The 15,444-nt window shown below is 37.4% G+C and overlaps 2 protein-coding genes across 4 annotated transcripts in view; one reads left to right on the top strand and one right to left on the bottom strand.

The window, feature by feature from the left end:
- LOC311304700 (serine/threonine-protein kinase pim-2-like) overlaps positions 1–6,162 on the bottom strand; it is a 31,979-nt gene extending 25,817 nt beyond the window's left edge. The window contains exons 1-12 of one of the 2 annotated variants that reach the window (XM_084431879.1): positions 6,116–6,162; positions 5,829–5,933; positions 3,963–4,118; positions 2,695–2,895; positions 2,137–2,286; positions 1,827–1,921; positions 1,625–1,675; positions 1,004–1,382; positions 720–899; positions 402–544; positions 180–291; positions 34–71 (exon numbers count right to left, since the gene is read on the bottom strand). In XM_084431879.1, the coding sequence (XP_084288005.1) occupies positions 456–544; positions 720–899; positions 1,004–1,382; positions 1,625–1,675; positions 1,827–1,921; positions 2,137–2,286; positions 2,695–2,895; positions 3,963–4,118; positions 5,829–5,933; positions 6,116–6,134 (1,425 nt within the window). In that variant the 5' untranslated portion in view covers positions 6,135–6,162 and the 3' untranslated portion in view covers positions 34–71; positions 180–291; positions 402–455. Of the gene's footprint in view, positions 1–33; positions 72–179; positions 292–401; positions 545–719; positions 900–1,003; positions 1,383–1,624; positions 1,676–1,826; positions 1,922–2,136; positions 2,287–2,694; positions 2,896–3,962; positions 4,119–5,828; positions 5,934–6,115 lie in introns of those variants that run through there. The other variant, XM_084431878.1, reaches the window with a different exon arrangement.
- The window catches only part of LOC311304704 (5'-deoxynucleotidase HDDC2-like), a 28,642-nt gene extending 13,317 nt beyond the window's left edge, over positions 1–15,325 (top strand). Inside the window, exons 1-5 of one of the 2 annotated variants that reach the window (XM_084431889.1) lie at positions 10,768–10,839; positions 12,433–12,535; positions 12,617–12,685; positions 12,776–12,914; positions 14,868–15,325. In XM_084431889.1, the coding sequence (XP_084288015.1) occupies positions 12,437–12,535; positions 12,617–12,685; positions 12,776–12,914; positions 14,868–15,004 (444 nt within the window). In that variant the 5' untranslated portion in view covers positions 10,768–10,839; positions 12,433–12,436 and the 3' untranslated portion in view covers positions 15,005–15,325. Of the gene's footprint in view, positions 1–10,767; positions 10,840–12,432; positions 12,536–12,616; positions 12,686–12,775; positions 12,915–14,867 lie in introns of those variants that run through there. The other variant, XM_084431888.1, reaches the window with a different exon arrangement.
- Positions 15,326–15,444: the final 119 nt, after the last annotated feature.

Raw genomic sequence — 15,444 nt, 5'->3', positions numbered from 1 at the left:
TAGAGGTCCTAAATATTAAACCGCTGGTGACAAACTGTCAATGTCCGGAAATATATCTGTCGTCTGGACACCTGTAATATACAAAGTAGTTGTGTGTTACTATTATGTGACACTTATTGTGTAACAAGACTAGTTATAGGTCCTCTGTATCAGCAGTATCATGTAATACATCAACATACCTGAACTCCTGTAGCGAACATGAAACGTCTTCATTGATCACTGAGTACCAAAAGACTTGGTCAGCGGTTTTGCGTCTGTCTGGCAAGCGCTATATAAATGAAGGTGATTTGACTATAACAAGAACATTACAATGAACACAAATTAGAAAATCTCACTAGAAATAATCCAGAATTTAAGACAAAAGATAATAATCCAACTCTGCCTGTTACACTTCCTCGCACCTGAAACTGATCGAGTGAATCTCCTCAGCTTCTCCAATCTAGTGTAGTGTACGATCAGAACCATTGATGTTGTAACATCTGCTCTAAGCTGGGGCGTTCAGATGGATCCCGGGCTAGACACTGTCTAATCAGATCCCTGCAGTCTGTACACATTTGAATAAGGAGAGAGCTGGTTAGTCATGACCATGTGACCTGGCATTTTTGAAAACAGCGATGGCTCTCGCTATACATGAAAATTCTGACACTACAACCTTTAACTTTCTGTACAAATCGTTTGCTTTATGTGTGTGTTTATCCATGTTATCATTTTTCACTCACGTTTGGATAAGTTGTGGTTCTGAAGTGTAACTTTGGCTTGTGTGATTTCCATTATAGTAAGAAAAGGAAAACATGCGTTCGACAACTCGTACAGCAACACTCCTAGAGACCAGACGTTTGCTGGGACGGCGTGGAATCGACGTTCTGTAAAGAGTTCAGGTGGGCAGTATTCCAGAACTCCTGTAAGAAAGACATTTGCACATTGTTAGCTTTTTTTTTTTAAAGCATCATCAAATAATTAGTAAGTCACTACCGTCAGGTTTCCACACTCCCAAAATGCTCACCCTTGTATGCGGTGCGCTCGTAGCCTTCACTACTAAATAGCTGACCGCAGCCAAAATCTATCAGCTTGAGTTCTAGCGTGTCTTTCTTTATCAGGAAATTCTGTGAATGAATGTCACTATGGAAAACACCATGACGGATGCAGTGTTGCACTGCCCGCACAGCCTGTCTCATGATGAGCCGTGAGAACCAGTCACTCCAAGGTTGACGAGTCATTGAGTCCAGCAAGCTCTCGCAGGGCTCCGGATACTCCATAACCAGAGTGAATTCTCTAGGATGTTCAAACCACTCGTACAGTTGTATGACGAAGGGGCTTATGTGTTCTCGCTTCATCAGCAGCAGCAGTGCCACTTCTGTAAGGAGAGGTTCGGGATTCCCAGGCTAGAGAGAAGAAGCAGACAGAATGTTAGCTGGGTAAAAATCTGAAGAAAACATAATTTTGAAGTGTACTATTCTTTGATCTTTTTAGATGCGTTCAAAAGAGCCTTTTCAGCTCAAAGTTATTTCATGCCTCTAGGCTCATTTGTTGATCACATTTATACCTAATGCTTCCTACGGGTGTATTAACTACAGTAATCTGCCCTTAAACAACTCAATACACATTCGGGTATTGGCCAACTTACAATATTAAGATAACGATCACTGTCAATCTTGCGTATCCGCTTGATGGCAACCTGCACAAAAAAAAAAAAAAAAATCTTTCAATAACAGTAACAGTATTAAAGCACCTGGCCTTGTACTAAGTATTAAACCATCTGTAAATTGTTTTAAATGTGTTTGGATCCATGCAAGAGCAAAATGTTTGTACAATTCAGCAAGATTTACCGTTTTGCCATCAAATTTGCGTGTTCCCGAGAACACCTCGCCAAATACTCCGGATCCAATTATCTTTTCCACGTTATAGAGAGACTCAAAGGACTCTGAAAAACAAACAGAAAAATATGAGACTTCAATATGAGACTAAGAATATTAGCTTGCTAGATCCATTGTTTTATTTAAAAAATAAAAAAATATCAGTGCTGGTGAAGCAACAGTAAATGTGACCGGACATGTTAAAAACTTGACTCAGTTATGCATGAAATAGCAAAATCTCTATCTGAAACCTTTGCACTGCCCAGCCTTATTTCAGTCTCACCTGTTGAGCTCTTGTTCACGGGAGAAGCCTCCACGGCACCCTGAGCAGTTCGACCAGTTGATGTCTCTGTTGGCTCGACATGAACTTGACCCGGCAGCGCAGGACACAGAAACCCTTCCAGGCTGTCGAACCTGAACAAACCCTGTTGGCCTGAGGATGGAACAGTTCAGACATCAAAAATCATTTTCAGACATCATTTTTTATCAAATTGTCAGTGGTCACATTAAATTGTTATTTTGGTTTCACTTTATTTTGGTCCCTTTAAGACATTCTATAAGTCTATAAGTAACATTGCACCTACATGTCGACTAACTCTCATTACAGTATTAGTAGAGTATTAGTAGACCGTTAGGGTTAGAATAAGTTGAAATGTAGTTGAAAAGTTACTTGTTGTCAGTAGAGTGTCTGTTGCTAGATCCATTGTTTTATTTAAAAAATGTCATTAAATTAATATTATAATGGGGGAAATAAATGTAATATTCTGTAAAAACAAGCCTTATTTTGAGTGCAAATCAAGATAGTACTGTTTAAAATAATGATGGAGAAATAATGATTTACCATTAGAGTGATCTGGAGCAGGTGATGATGATGGCTCAGGAATAAAAGGCTCCACAACAGTCACAGCATTACTGGAAGAGCTGGAAGAGCTGGAAGAGCTGGAAGAGCTGGAAGAGCTGGAAGAGCTGGAAGAGCTGCTGAAAACAGCGTTCCAGAACCTGAGGCAACGACCAGGTCTCTTCTTATGTTCTGGAGCTTTTTCTGAAATGAAGAAAAAACTCATGAAAACAACTATTAGACCCATCTCTGACGTCAAATTAAGCAATGATATAATGACATAAATTACATTTTACAATTCAAATCTTAATAGTGCAACAGACCCTCTGCAAACTCTTTATTGTGATGCTCCTCCAACAGACATTCAGTTGTCTATAAGTAACATTGCACCAACATGTCGACTAACTCTCATTACAGTATTAGTAGAGTATTAGTAGACCGTTAGGGTTAGAATAAGTTGACATGTAGTTGAAAAGTTACTTGTTGTCAGTAGAGTGTCCGTTGCTCGATCCATTGTTTTATTTAAAAAATGTCATTAAAATAATATTATAATGGGGGAAATAATTTTAATATTCTGTAAAAACAAGCCTTATTTTGAGTGGAAAACAAGATAATACTGTTTTAAATAATGTTGGAGAAATAATGATTTACCATTATTTGGCTTGACACCGGAGTGATCTGCAGCAGGTGATGATGATGGCTCAGGAATAAAAGGCTCCACAACAGTCACAGCACTACTGGAGCCGCAGCTGAAAACAGCGTTCCAGAGCCTGAGGCAACGACCAGGTCCCTTCTTATGTTCTGGAGCTTTTTCTGAAATGAAGAAAAAACTCATGAAAACAACTATTAGACCCATCTCTGACGTCAAATTAAGCAATGATATAATGACATAAATTACATTTTACAATTCAAATCTTAATAGTGCAACAGAGTCTCTGCTTAATATCTGCAAACTCTTTATTGTGATGCTCCTCCAACAGACATTCAGTTGTCTATAAGTAACATTGCACCAACATGTCGACTAACTCTCATTACAGTATTAGTAGAGTATTAGTAGACCGTTAGGGTTAGAATAAGTTGACATGTAGTTGAAAAGTTACTTGTTGTCAGTAGAGTGTCCGTTGCTAGATCCATTGTTTTATTTAAAAAATGTCATTAAAATAATATTATAATGGGGGAAATAATTGTAATATTCTGTAAAAACAAGCCTTATTTTGAGTGCAAATCAAGATAGTACTGTTTAAAATAATGATGGAGAAATAATGATTTACCATTAGAGTGATCTGGAGCAGGTGATGATGATTGTTCAGGAATAAAAGGCTCCACAACAGTCACAGCACTACTGGAGCCGCAGCTGAAAACAGCCTTCGTAGCCTTCCAGGCCCTGAGGAAACGACCAGGTCCCTTCCTATGTTCTGTAGAGTTTTCTGAAATGAAGAAAAAACAAATGAAAACAACTATTAGACCCATCTCTGACGTCAAGTATGATCTCATTTGAAAGCTGACAGCTGGCAGTTTATTGTAAATGTAGAATTAATTATTGTCATAATGAAAAAACAATAGTTATAAATAGCTTCAAAGTTTTGTAAAGTTATTAGAAATGTATTTTTATACATTGTATCAAATCGCATTGTATCAATCTAGAAATGCACTGCAGCTAAAGCCACATGTCTGACCATGTTATATTTCAAATCTGAAGATAAGTCTAAAACTCTGTATTTAGTTAAATGTTTTTCAATATCATGTCATATGACTTTATTTTGATTAGACTCTAAAATGCTACTGATGTTTAGTCATCATCTATTCAGTGTTTTGTCTCTATTGTTTTGTGGTGCAAACGAGCCCCATTCAGTCTCAGTCTCCCCATGCACACATTCACACCTCTCCAGCCTGGTTATGGCTCTAAATATGCATTTCTTTTGTCTGCATTATAGCTACTAATGACTGGCTATTCATAGGGTTTCATTCCCTAATTTCTTTTATCAAAGTTCTCACTTCACATTTGAAACTGTATCAAATGCCCTTCTGGAATAAAGAAACATTTCAGTAAGCATTCCTATTTAGAAAAAAAATATAAAAGAATAACTGCTAGGTGGCAGGTGCACCTGGGGCGAGCTAGCATGTTAGCTTAGCACACCATCAATACACGACAATTTATGAGATTAAAACCACGTTTGTGCTCCAAACTTACTTTATAACGCAAGTCCAGTGTTTTAAATAATCTTCTGTGATCTAAATTGGCTTCAGATTTAAAAAAAATCAGACAGAAAACATATTATTTTATAGTATTCTGCACGATGATAAAGTCTATATCGATTAGCATTACATAATAAATATAATCTATTATTATGAAAATACCTGACATGGCTCGAAAAACACAGGCAAATCAAATATCATCGCAATCATATTTATTGTCTTCAAAACGTCTTTATGTTAGCTTTGAATGTGTTCGGGACTTCCTGGAATGTCACATGATTATGGCTCTTCTTCATGTTGCATATATGAACTATACTGTGCTTAGAGCGCCCTCAGGCTGTTGGTATGGATTGAAAACACAGTACATCAGAGTATCAAGCGCTCGTAATGATTACATCGACGCATTTGGGTATAAATTGAATAAATATTATTCCTGTCTATAGAAATCTGATGTAAACCTATGAGAATCTATCAATATTTCTCCAAATCTGCACATTTTTGAGCTAAAAGCCCTGAGGGACGTTGTTTTGTCAAGCGCTGTCATGACAACGGCACAGTTTTTTTCTGAATGGGAGCAGCTGACGCTCATAATTCATATTAAAGGTATCGACGCATTTTTTTCATTTCATAACTCCTGACACAAATTAAGACATAACTGTCACTATAAGTTTCTCAGAATACAATAGTGGTCAAATACTGAAACCTGAGTCTTATATCTTTTTAATGATGTATAGTTTGTCAAGGTATATCATTAAATCAGATTTTTTTTTAAAACAAAACAAAAAACGCTTCAGTGCGTCCGCGCACTGGTGAAGCTTAACAGGTTTTAAGTACTTTTAAAAACAAGTACTTCTGTACTTTTACTCAAGTAAAAATCAGTCTTTTCAACGTTTACTTGTAACTGAGTAATATCACTCAAGTAAGGAAATTGTGTAACTTACTTTGTCCATCTCTGGGCAGCGGATCCTGAACTCGGTCTGAACCGCGTCTGCAAACCTCCTGACCAGCCGTCTGAGAGCAAGCAACTCTCCTGGATCTGCGGTGCTCTTAAGATGGAATATTTCATTACATAGTTTAATAATAATAATCAATGTCTGTGGTCAATTACAGATTTTTACTTAAGTTAAGTTACTCAAATTCAATTCAAGTTTATTTCACATGCAATGAATCAAATAAATGTACAACATCACACCAAAAAACATAGCAAATGAAAAATTAAAGCACTCACTTCCTCTATCACCCATCATGTGATGGCGAATCAATATCCTCCTCCAAACTGCAATACAATCAATACAAAATACAAAACAACACAATACAATACAATAGAAATCTTTCAAAAATGTAACGTTAACTCTCTATAAAGGATATATCCAAGGCTCCGATGTCCTTCTGCAATAAGTCTCCTCTCAGAAATCCAGAAATCAGCTTCGCTCAGAAGTTTCGCACAGAAAATTCTCAGCAAAAAGTCTTGTTGCTTCGCCTCGTCTCTCAAGCAAAAGACACCCGATCGTGCAGCGTAGATCAATACATGCAGATTGCGGAATTCATAAGACGCGTCGGCGTCGCTATAGCAAATCAAATTCGAATCATAGCATGCACGCCCAGATACTAGCGATCGGTTCAAGTGTAAATATTGGCAGAATTCATAAAACGCGTCGCTAACGTTACAGCATCTATATTTTAAAACACTATGCGCGTACAGACAGCGATCAGTTCAAGTGTAAATAGATATGCAGTCAGAATTCATAACCTTCATAGCAACTAAAATTCGAATCACGCATGCACGCGCACATCGACTCTGATTTATTAAATCGTTTTCTTTAATATGATATTCATTCTTTCAGACCAGTTTTATTATTAAAACCCGTGGAAAATGCGCGCAAAAAGGCACAAGGGAGAATAAATCGGACATCATATAAATTAATAATTAAATCGGCCCTTTTCCGCATAACCATCAAGGCCAATCAGCTTTCTGTATAACTAATGCGTCATCCAACCGGTTAGTAGTAGTGGTGAAGAAATCCAAATTATTGTTGAATTCTCTATTAAAATAGTTCACAGTTGCTACCCAGTTAACTATAAACTTGCTGAATTTGCTCTGTAAGTGAACGTCGTCTTGTGGTGCCATCATTTTATTATTAATTTTTTTTATAATATTCATTATCAATGTCAGTGGTCTGGTCACATCAAATTGTTACTTTGGTTTCACTTTATTTTGGTCCATTTACCAAAACAGCCTAAGCGAATGTTATATTTGTTTATTTTTCTGATTCATCACATTACAATAAAATCAACTGTATTTAGATGGGAAAATGATTCTCATCTGTTTCATTTCATTAGCCTCCAGATTTGCTTAAAAAAAAAAAAAAAACACACAGAACCATTAAAGCTATTTTTGTGACAGTAACGTCATATAATATATAATATTGAAAGTATTGATTTTAGAAAATATATCTTATTACATACATAACATATTGTGCTTTTTATTTATTTAGTTAAATTACAAACATTTCAAGTACAATGCAACAAAAAACAAAATAAATACAAGGCACTGTAAATACAATTCAAAATGTATAAACCAAAGAATAACAACAACAACTAAAGTATAAATGTACATAATAATAATAAAATAAATAATAAATACAGAAATCAAAAGTTTATAATATCAGGGCAGTTATATGTAGCCTATTTGAAAAGCTTTAAAATTTGTATTGTTTTTATAAGCTTTTTGTTTTGTGATCTCATGTTTAACCCTTGTGCTGCATTAGGGACATTTTTGTCCTTTTCAGTTTCATTTCTTTGACCATTTTGGCTGTTTTAATGCAAATGGTATGTAATTTGGCAAAATTGTGACTTTTTGGATACATTTTAAAATTTTGCTTCCATTTTGCATAATATATACTGTATAACACACACTGTATAGATCAAATAGGAACACTCAGCACCATAATGGCCAAAAATGTCCCATTGAAACCCATTAAAACGTTGTTTAAAGCCGGGGCCGTCATTAATACATGAATCATGATTTATGTTGAAACATCCTTTCATTTTGAAGCAAAAGCATTATATTTGCATTATATAGTGTATTCCACCAGATGACGTCACTACATAGGTATTCCCTATGGGGGGAAATGCACCTTATTTTCCTGGTTTCCACTAGGGGCACAATTGACTGTGTTATGAAGCATTTTAATGGCTCAATGATCTAAAATGATGTTTCTGAGTATGTGTGGATGTCTGAGAGCAATGTGTGTCTGCGTTGACAAAAGTGTGTGTGTGTGTGTGTGTGTGTGTGTGTGTGTGTGTGTGTCTGTGTGTGTAGGGCCTAAATATAATACATGGTGTTTAGGCGAGTGACAAATCATAATATCCTGAGGTCGTATTTTACCCTTTCTGTCTATACTCTCTCTCTCTCTCCCTCTCTGTGTGTGTGTGTGTTGGTGGTGTAGGATGTGTGTGTAGGCGTGTATGTGTGTGTGTGAATTTAGCAAGAGAAAGCGCTTCTCACTGCATTGTTTTCTTTCAGTTTGATTTGGCTGAACAATGACCCCATTTCGTTTTGAAGTTTTTGATATGTTTGATATGTTTATACTTATAACATACATCGACTTGATGCAACCTGGACACATCATCAGTGACGTTACCTGGGGTCACGGAGTGTTTAGGGTCTTTCGAGCATCATACACTCTCACCCAGGCGACCCAGCCGGGGTTGATCAGGCCCCAGCTTGTGTCCAGGTAGCCCTACCCCACCCATGGTTCTCCTCTCCTTATCCACAGCCACCTTGAGGCAACTTCTGCTGACTCCGTGACCTCCTTGATGGCCCTTCGCTTACTGGCCCCTATGATGCCCAGGATTTTATAGGCCCTGCAGAGAGACTGGCCAGCAAACCCTCTGCATCCCACCTCAATGGGCTCACACCGCGCTCACCACCCATTGTTCCGACACTCCTCTAGCTCAGCGTATTTTGCCCTCTTCCTCTCATTGGCCTCCTCGATACGGTCCTCCCAGGGTACGGTGAGTTCTAGGAGAACGATCTGCGTTTGAGGTCTCTGAGATAAGTAACATGTCAGGCCGCAGTGTTGTGGTGGTGACAATTTCAGTTGCTTCCCCAGGTCAACTTTCAACTCCCAGTCTCGTGCTGTTGCTAGCAGGCCAGATGAGGCGGCCCTGGCAGCTAGTGGTGGCTTCTCCCCAGCCCAGACAAAAGCAATGGTGTTCTTCACTGGGCGAAGGCGCTTGCAGTGGCCAATTCCACAGCTGATGGTATTTGCTATGGCCTTCAGGACTTGTTCATGGCGCCACCGGTAGCAGCCCTCACCCAGGGCCTTCGAACAGCAGCTGAGGATGTGCTCCAGGGTCCACCTCTTCAGGCAGAGGTTGCAGGCTGGTGACTCCACCAATCCCCAGCTGAACAGGTTGGATGGGCTTGGTAGTACATCGTAGACAGCCTGGATCAGGAACCGTATTCGATGAGGGTCTGCTTTCCACAGCTCTGCCCATGAGATTCTGCGGTCCACTGCATGCTCCCATTTTGCCCAGGCTCCCTGCTGCCACATTCCAACCATCCTGCTGGTCCGCTGAATAATGACCCCATTTTGTTTTGAAGTTTTTGATATGTTTGATATGTTTAGAGAATTTAGAAAAATAAAAAAATTCATGATCATGGTGATCTTGTAGTTTTGCTCTCTTTCTAGCGCAAATTTTGATGTGTAGGGAGACAGGCACAGGTTATAGTCACCTAGTAGAAATCAGGAAAATGTTTGCAATACTGCAGATGTTTGCATTATGTCAATTATATGAAAAATGGTACCAACTGGTGGAAAACTGTAAAAAGTTAATATTTTACCCCAAGGCTTGGTAATGACAGGGTATTTGAATAGAAATTATGATTTTATGATATGACAGTGGGTTCAAAAATGGATATTTTAATGGGTTTAAATAGGAACAAATGCGCTATGTGTGATTTTTTTTTTAAATCTGACGTAGCACAAAAAATAAAAATGCACCAAAAATAATGTTGCTGCTAAACTTTGACATATTCAAGACTGTGATAATCCAAAGCCAAGGTTTTCACTTTGCATTTAGTATATGGAAAATAATTACATATTTGTGTTTTTTTCCTCTTATACAAATTGATGGTATCGTCACCAAAACTGGAATTTAAAGGGTTAAAATCCTGAAATTAAATAAATATTTGGTAGTTATGATGAGGACTGATGCTGGTTAAAAGATTTAACAATGAAAGTGGAAAAAAATTATAATATATAATAGTTTTATGGCAGTGTTTAGAGTGGACATTTTTGTCCCTTAATGTACTCAACGTCGTAAAATATATAATGCAGCACAAGGGTTAAAAGATATTCTAAGTATATTGTGAGATCAGTGTTATAAAAGGTAATATAGGAGGGTTTCTTTTGAGTTATTTTTGTCTTATGAATATAAAACTTCGCCAAAATAATTAAAAGATTAATGATATAATATTGTTTTTCAGAAAAATAATTCACAAATCTAATGACTAGGCAATTTTAAATCCTATTAAAATAATAAGATTTACACATATTAATTCCATTAGCTGGTCCAGCAACCAATCGCATTGCATCTCGCGTGGGCCGAGGGTCCGTATCTGTTTTACTTTTCGAAATGGATGATCCCCATGGAGGGAGAACCTGGATTTGTAAAGTTGGGACGGTTGTTTTATTCTCAACGATATGAAAAGTGTTGCCACTCCCATTTATTGCACATTTTCCCCCGAAATTATATTGCACGACCCGTAAATATGCAGGCAAACGCGGTTGCCTACTATATCAGTCGAGCCAATAGTGCGGCAAGATACTGAAATAGGATTATTATTAACCAATCAGATGTAGCTTATTTACAACAGCTGTTACGCGTATGATTCAGCTATAGGACACGAAATTGACCATCGCCAAGGACATTCTTTCTGTGATTGTAAGTATTCATTTAATTAGAATATGATATCTATATAAAATGTTTGTTTTGTACGCTGTGTTGTTAAGCGTCTCGTTAGTGTCGTTTTAACCCTTGTATGGTGTTCGGGTCCTATAGGACCCGGTTTCATTTTTTATCAAGAGAAAAATTATACGATTAATTATTTTTTCTAACTCAGACTCATTGGCCTTGGCTCATTTTCTGTGAAGAATATATATCTGAACACATTTTCAATGACCACACACTGTACCCCCCCTGTCAGAGCATACTGTTATTGTGTGTGTGTGTGTGTGTGTGTGTGTGTGTGTGTGTGTGTGTGTGTGTGTGTATGTGTGTTCTTGTATATGGTTTATGAGGACACAAATGTGTATAATGACATGGGTATTACAACGTAAACATGGTTTATGAGGACATCTGTGTCCTTCTAAACCAAACGGCTTAAAAAACATACTAAATGGTGTTTTTTGAAATAAAAAAAAAAAAAGCCAAAAGTTTTCTGTGATTGGGAGGTTTAGGGGTAGGGTTAGTGTAGGGGGATAGATTATACAGTTTGTACATTAGAAAAACCATTACGCCTATGGAGAGTCCCCATAAACCACATATCTGAGTGAGTGAGTGAGTGAGGTGTGTGTGTGAGAGATTGTGTGTAAGTGTGAGTGCAAGAGTGAGTTTTGTGTTTCTTAAAGGGTCAAGAAGCCAATATTCTAACCGGAGAGCTAAGAGCTCAAGTTAGAACTGCATGTCATAGAAACAAAATTATAAGTATAACTATCAAACATAGTATTTTGGTTATTTAACTTTAAAATATATATTTTATTGTATTTTGGTTATTATATAATGGTTATTTAACTTTGAAGTGTTATCAATTCAATAAATATTTGAAATTCACAGAAACACTCTGGATTCCCCAAATGTCAATACAGAAGGTCGCTCTCCTACTGCATTGCTCCATTATGATTTCAAAACTGAAATTATGACATATGCCAACCACTGCCTTGCCATTTTGTGGGAATTTGCTGCCATCTAGTGAAATAACTTTGTACTGTATATTCCTTATATTTGGGCCTGATATGAGATGGTCCTCTAGCCTGGTTAAAACCAGACCATTCTCAGTAGTAACTAGGGCTGGGTATCGTTCAAAAAATTTCGATACCGATACCGGTTCCTGAACGATACTTTTTTCGATACCAATTTTATGAAATCCATTTTAACAAGATTACATAACACATTACAAACACATCTAAATCATCTCATTTACACGTGTTCGATTCATTAGGATTCATTCACATTTGTGCAGCTCATTTTGTTTCAATCACACTCGTTCGATTTATTTCTATATTAATTCATATACTTATTCATACCGGTCAAAGTTTTAATTAAAAAAAACTGTTGAGGTTTATGCATAAATGTTCTAGAAAGCTAATTTCAAGCAACATAAATTGTACAAAATGTATAAATATCTTTACAATTCTAGAAGTTTAATAAAAACATTTATAAAAAACAAAGACAATTATTCTAAAATGTGCAAAGTAAATAATAACGATCAGTTCATTTAGATGCATTCACATAATTGATCATCTCTTCTCTTCACAGATGCATGAAGCTGGCTTTAGTTCATGACTTGGCTGAGTGTATTGTGGGAGATATTGCTCCTGCAGACAATGTTAGCAAAACAGAGAAGCACAGAAGGGAAAATGTATGATGTTTTTGAGTTTAATTTTACATTTAAAATATTTAGTTTGTGTACATATTAAACATTGAGAATATTTCTCTTTAGGAGGCAATGGTGCATATCACAGGCCTGTTAGATGATGGCTTGCGGAAAGAGATCTACAACTTATGGGAGGTCAGTTAATGATCAAAACGAAACCACAGGACCAAGTTCCTTTTATTTTGGTTCAGAATGACATTATAAACTGGACTGCATCCCTCATAGGAGTATGAGGCTCAGTCCAGTCCAGAAGCCAAGCTGGTGAAAGAGTTCGACCAGCTGGAGATGATAATACAAGCTCATGAATATGAAGAGTTGGAGGGCAAACCTGGAAGACTCCAGGAGTTCTTCACCTGCACTGAAGGTTTGATCTTGGTTTCTAACTTCTACAAGCTCAGGATCTAATTAGATAAGTAATTCTAAGAAGAGCAAGCAAAGTAAATTGTATGAGATGTGCCCAACAGTGGCCGTTCTGCAAATGAACAAATCGATTCTGTCTCACCACACTCTACAAATATTTGCATGTTTTTGAATAGGCCATTTTGCAATAACTTGTAGTTTTCATACTTGCAATTATTATTTTAAATGCAATAGCTTTAAATTAGGGGTGTAACGGATTGTAGTTGATCCGCACAGACCCGGCTCCACCGTTCGGCATGCATGTGATTCGCAGAGTAATTGCAAAGTTTGACCATTATAAAGTGAAAGTTTATCATTTACATTTTAGATTTGTTTTTAAGTCCTGCCAATTTAAACACTCAAGCGATTTTAAACCATTCAAGCTCAAGAAGATGACAAAAGACACAAAGAAAATCGGCTTTAAAAAATATAAATTATATTTAATTTATACACTGACGACTCTGCAGTGCTATTTTACATTTGATTATAAAATTTTTGTACCTGAATACTACTTTTGGAACTACCTGAAAAGTACTGTTTACTTGAATTTTATTAGTTTGGCTAGTAGATTTTGCTGTGGTATTGAAGTACTTAAGGTGTTCTTTAAATAATAAATAGAAAACAAAGTTATATTTGTCTCCCCCCACACACTTTTGTTTGCTGATCCAAAAAATGATCCGATCTATGACTCAGAAAACACAGTATGATCCGAAACCATTCATTTTGTGATGTAATTCACCCCTACGTTATATTGAATATTGCTATTGATCTAGATCAAGGGTGTCAAACTCAATAGGGCCACATTCCTGCAGAGTTTAGCTTCAACCCTAAATAAACACACATGATCCAGCTACTCAAGTCCTTCAGGATTATTTGTAAACTACAGGTGTGTGTGTTTGAGCAGGTTTGGAACTAAACTCTGCAGGATTGAGTAGCACAGAACTTGATTTCACCAAGTGCAACATGTTCCTGGATCAACATCTTTGTTAAACACATTCCAATCAACCAATCAGATTTGAGGGAGAAGTTTACAGTTCATGTCAAGTTTAGGCTTACAACCAGGGTTAAGTGTTTCTACATCAGTGTGATTCACCTATAATTTTTAGAGAGAACTTAAGCGTAGGGTTAGGTTTAGGGGCAGGGATATGGTTAAAACAGAATGTTGTTCCAGGATCAACGCGTCTAATTTTGCAAAATCAGGACGTGCGAGTTTGGCACCCCTGATCTAGACAGATATACCCCTTTTCCACCAAGGCAGTGCTGGTGTCAGTTCGGAGCCGGTGCCTACTCTCGAACCAGTTCTTTGTGTTTCGACAGCCAAAGAACCGGTTCTCGGCCAGGAAAATTGGTTCCAGGGCGGCACCAACTCTTTGCTGGACTAGAACCATTCTTTTTCCACGTCATGCTTACGTCGGGGGCTGGGGGCAGGGGTATTGTCGAACTTCTTCTCGAACGTAACCTCCGTCTATAGTAATCCAGACAAGCAGCACAAATGTGTACTAAATGTCTTCTTCTGACCCCAAAATAGGATTGCAAAGCCAGGAGAAACATTTGCAGAAAGACGATGTAGTCCGCCATTGTAATTGTTATGCTTGAAGTTGGCGCAAGCGTTTCTAGGAAAGCTAAGACATATGGCAACATACACAGTGACGTTTCTGAAAGCTAAGACATATGGCAACATACACAGTGAAGTTTCTGAAAGCTAAGATGTATGGCAACATACACAGTGACGTAACGATGTCGTTCGCTTGGCTCTCTAGTCAGTGGAAAAACAAACAGGTTCTGAGAAGGTTCGCAAGTTGAACCGAACCAGTTCTTTTTTGGTGGAAAAGGGGTAATAGAGACATTTGTCTTTAGGACATACACTAACTCTTTTGACTGCTATATGACTCGGATGTATTTTCCCCTCTCGTCACAGGCAGGTTCCATCACCCAGAGGTGTTGAGTCTGGTGAAGAGTCTGAATGAGGAAAGAGCTCGCCACATCACTGCCAAAGGAGATAATGCTGCTGAGAAGACCACTGACACAAGCTCTCACACCCTAGCAACACCATGATCTCCATTCCTGTCAGGCAATGAAGCTACCTCCACACGTCTGTGCACAAGAGTGTTTATTTTGTCGAGATATTCGGTTTTATTATCTTATTTCATTGTACAGAAGCATGGTTTGCGGTTGTGTGATGTTCCTGTTTGTTTGAATGTTCTGCAGGACATGGTTTGTTTCCACGGTTGTAATTTTATTAATAGAAATCAACCTTTTTATTTAAATCAAATGGGAATATGTGAAACTGTGTTTTTTAACTTTTCTTCTCTTTTGATCAGTATTTTACTGCCTTGCTATATTACATTCTTTAATAAAAAGAAGATTTTATGACCACTGAACCTGATTTTTACTTTGTTAAACGCATCAAAACACAATAGAAATGTAAACAACCCGTCCTGCAATAATTCGAACAACTTTCAAAATATGTTTGTAAACATAATCAGTTCTACAGT

The sequence above is a fragment of the Rutilus rutilus genome (assembly GCF_951802725.1).
Source record: "Rutilus rutilus genome assembly, chromosome: 15".
In the NCBI taxonomy this organism is placed as follows: domain Eukaryota; kingdom Metazoa; phylum Chordata; class Actinopteri; order Cypriniformes; family Leuciscidae; genus Rutilus; species Rutilus rutilus.
Note: the sequence above shows the minus strand (reverse complement) of the source record. Positions and strands in the feature narration are given on the sequence as shown.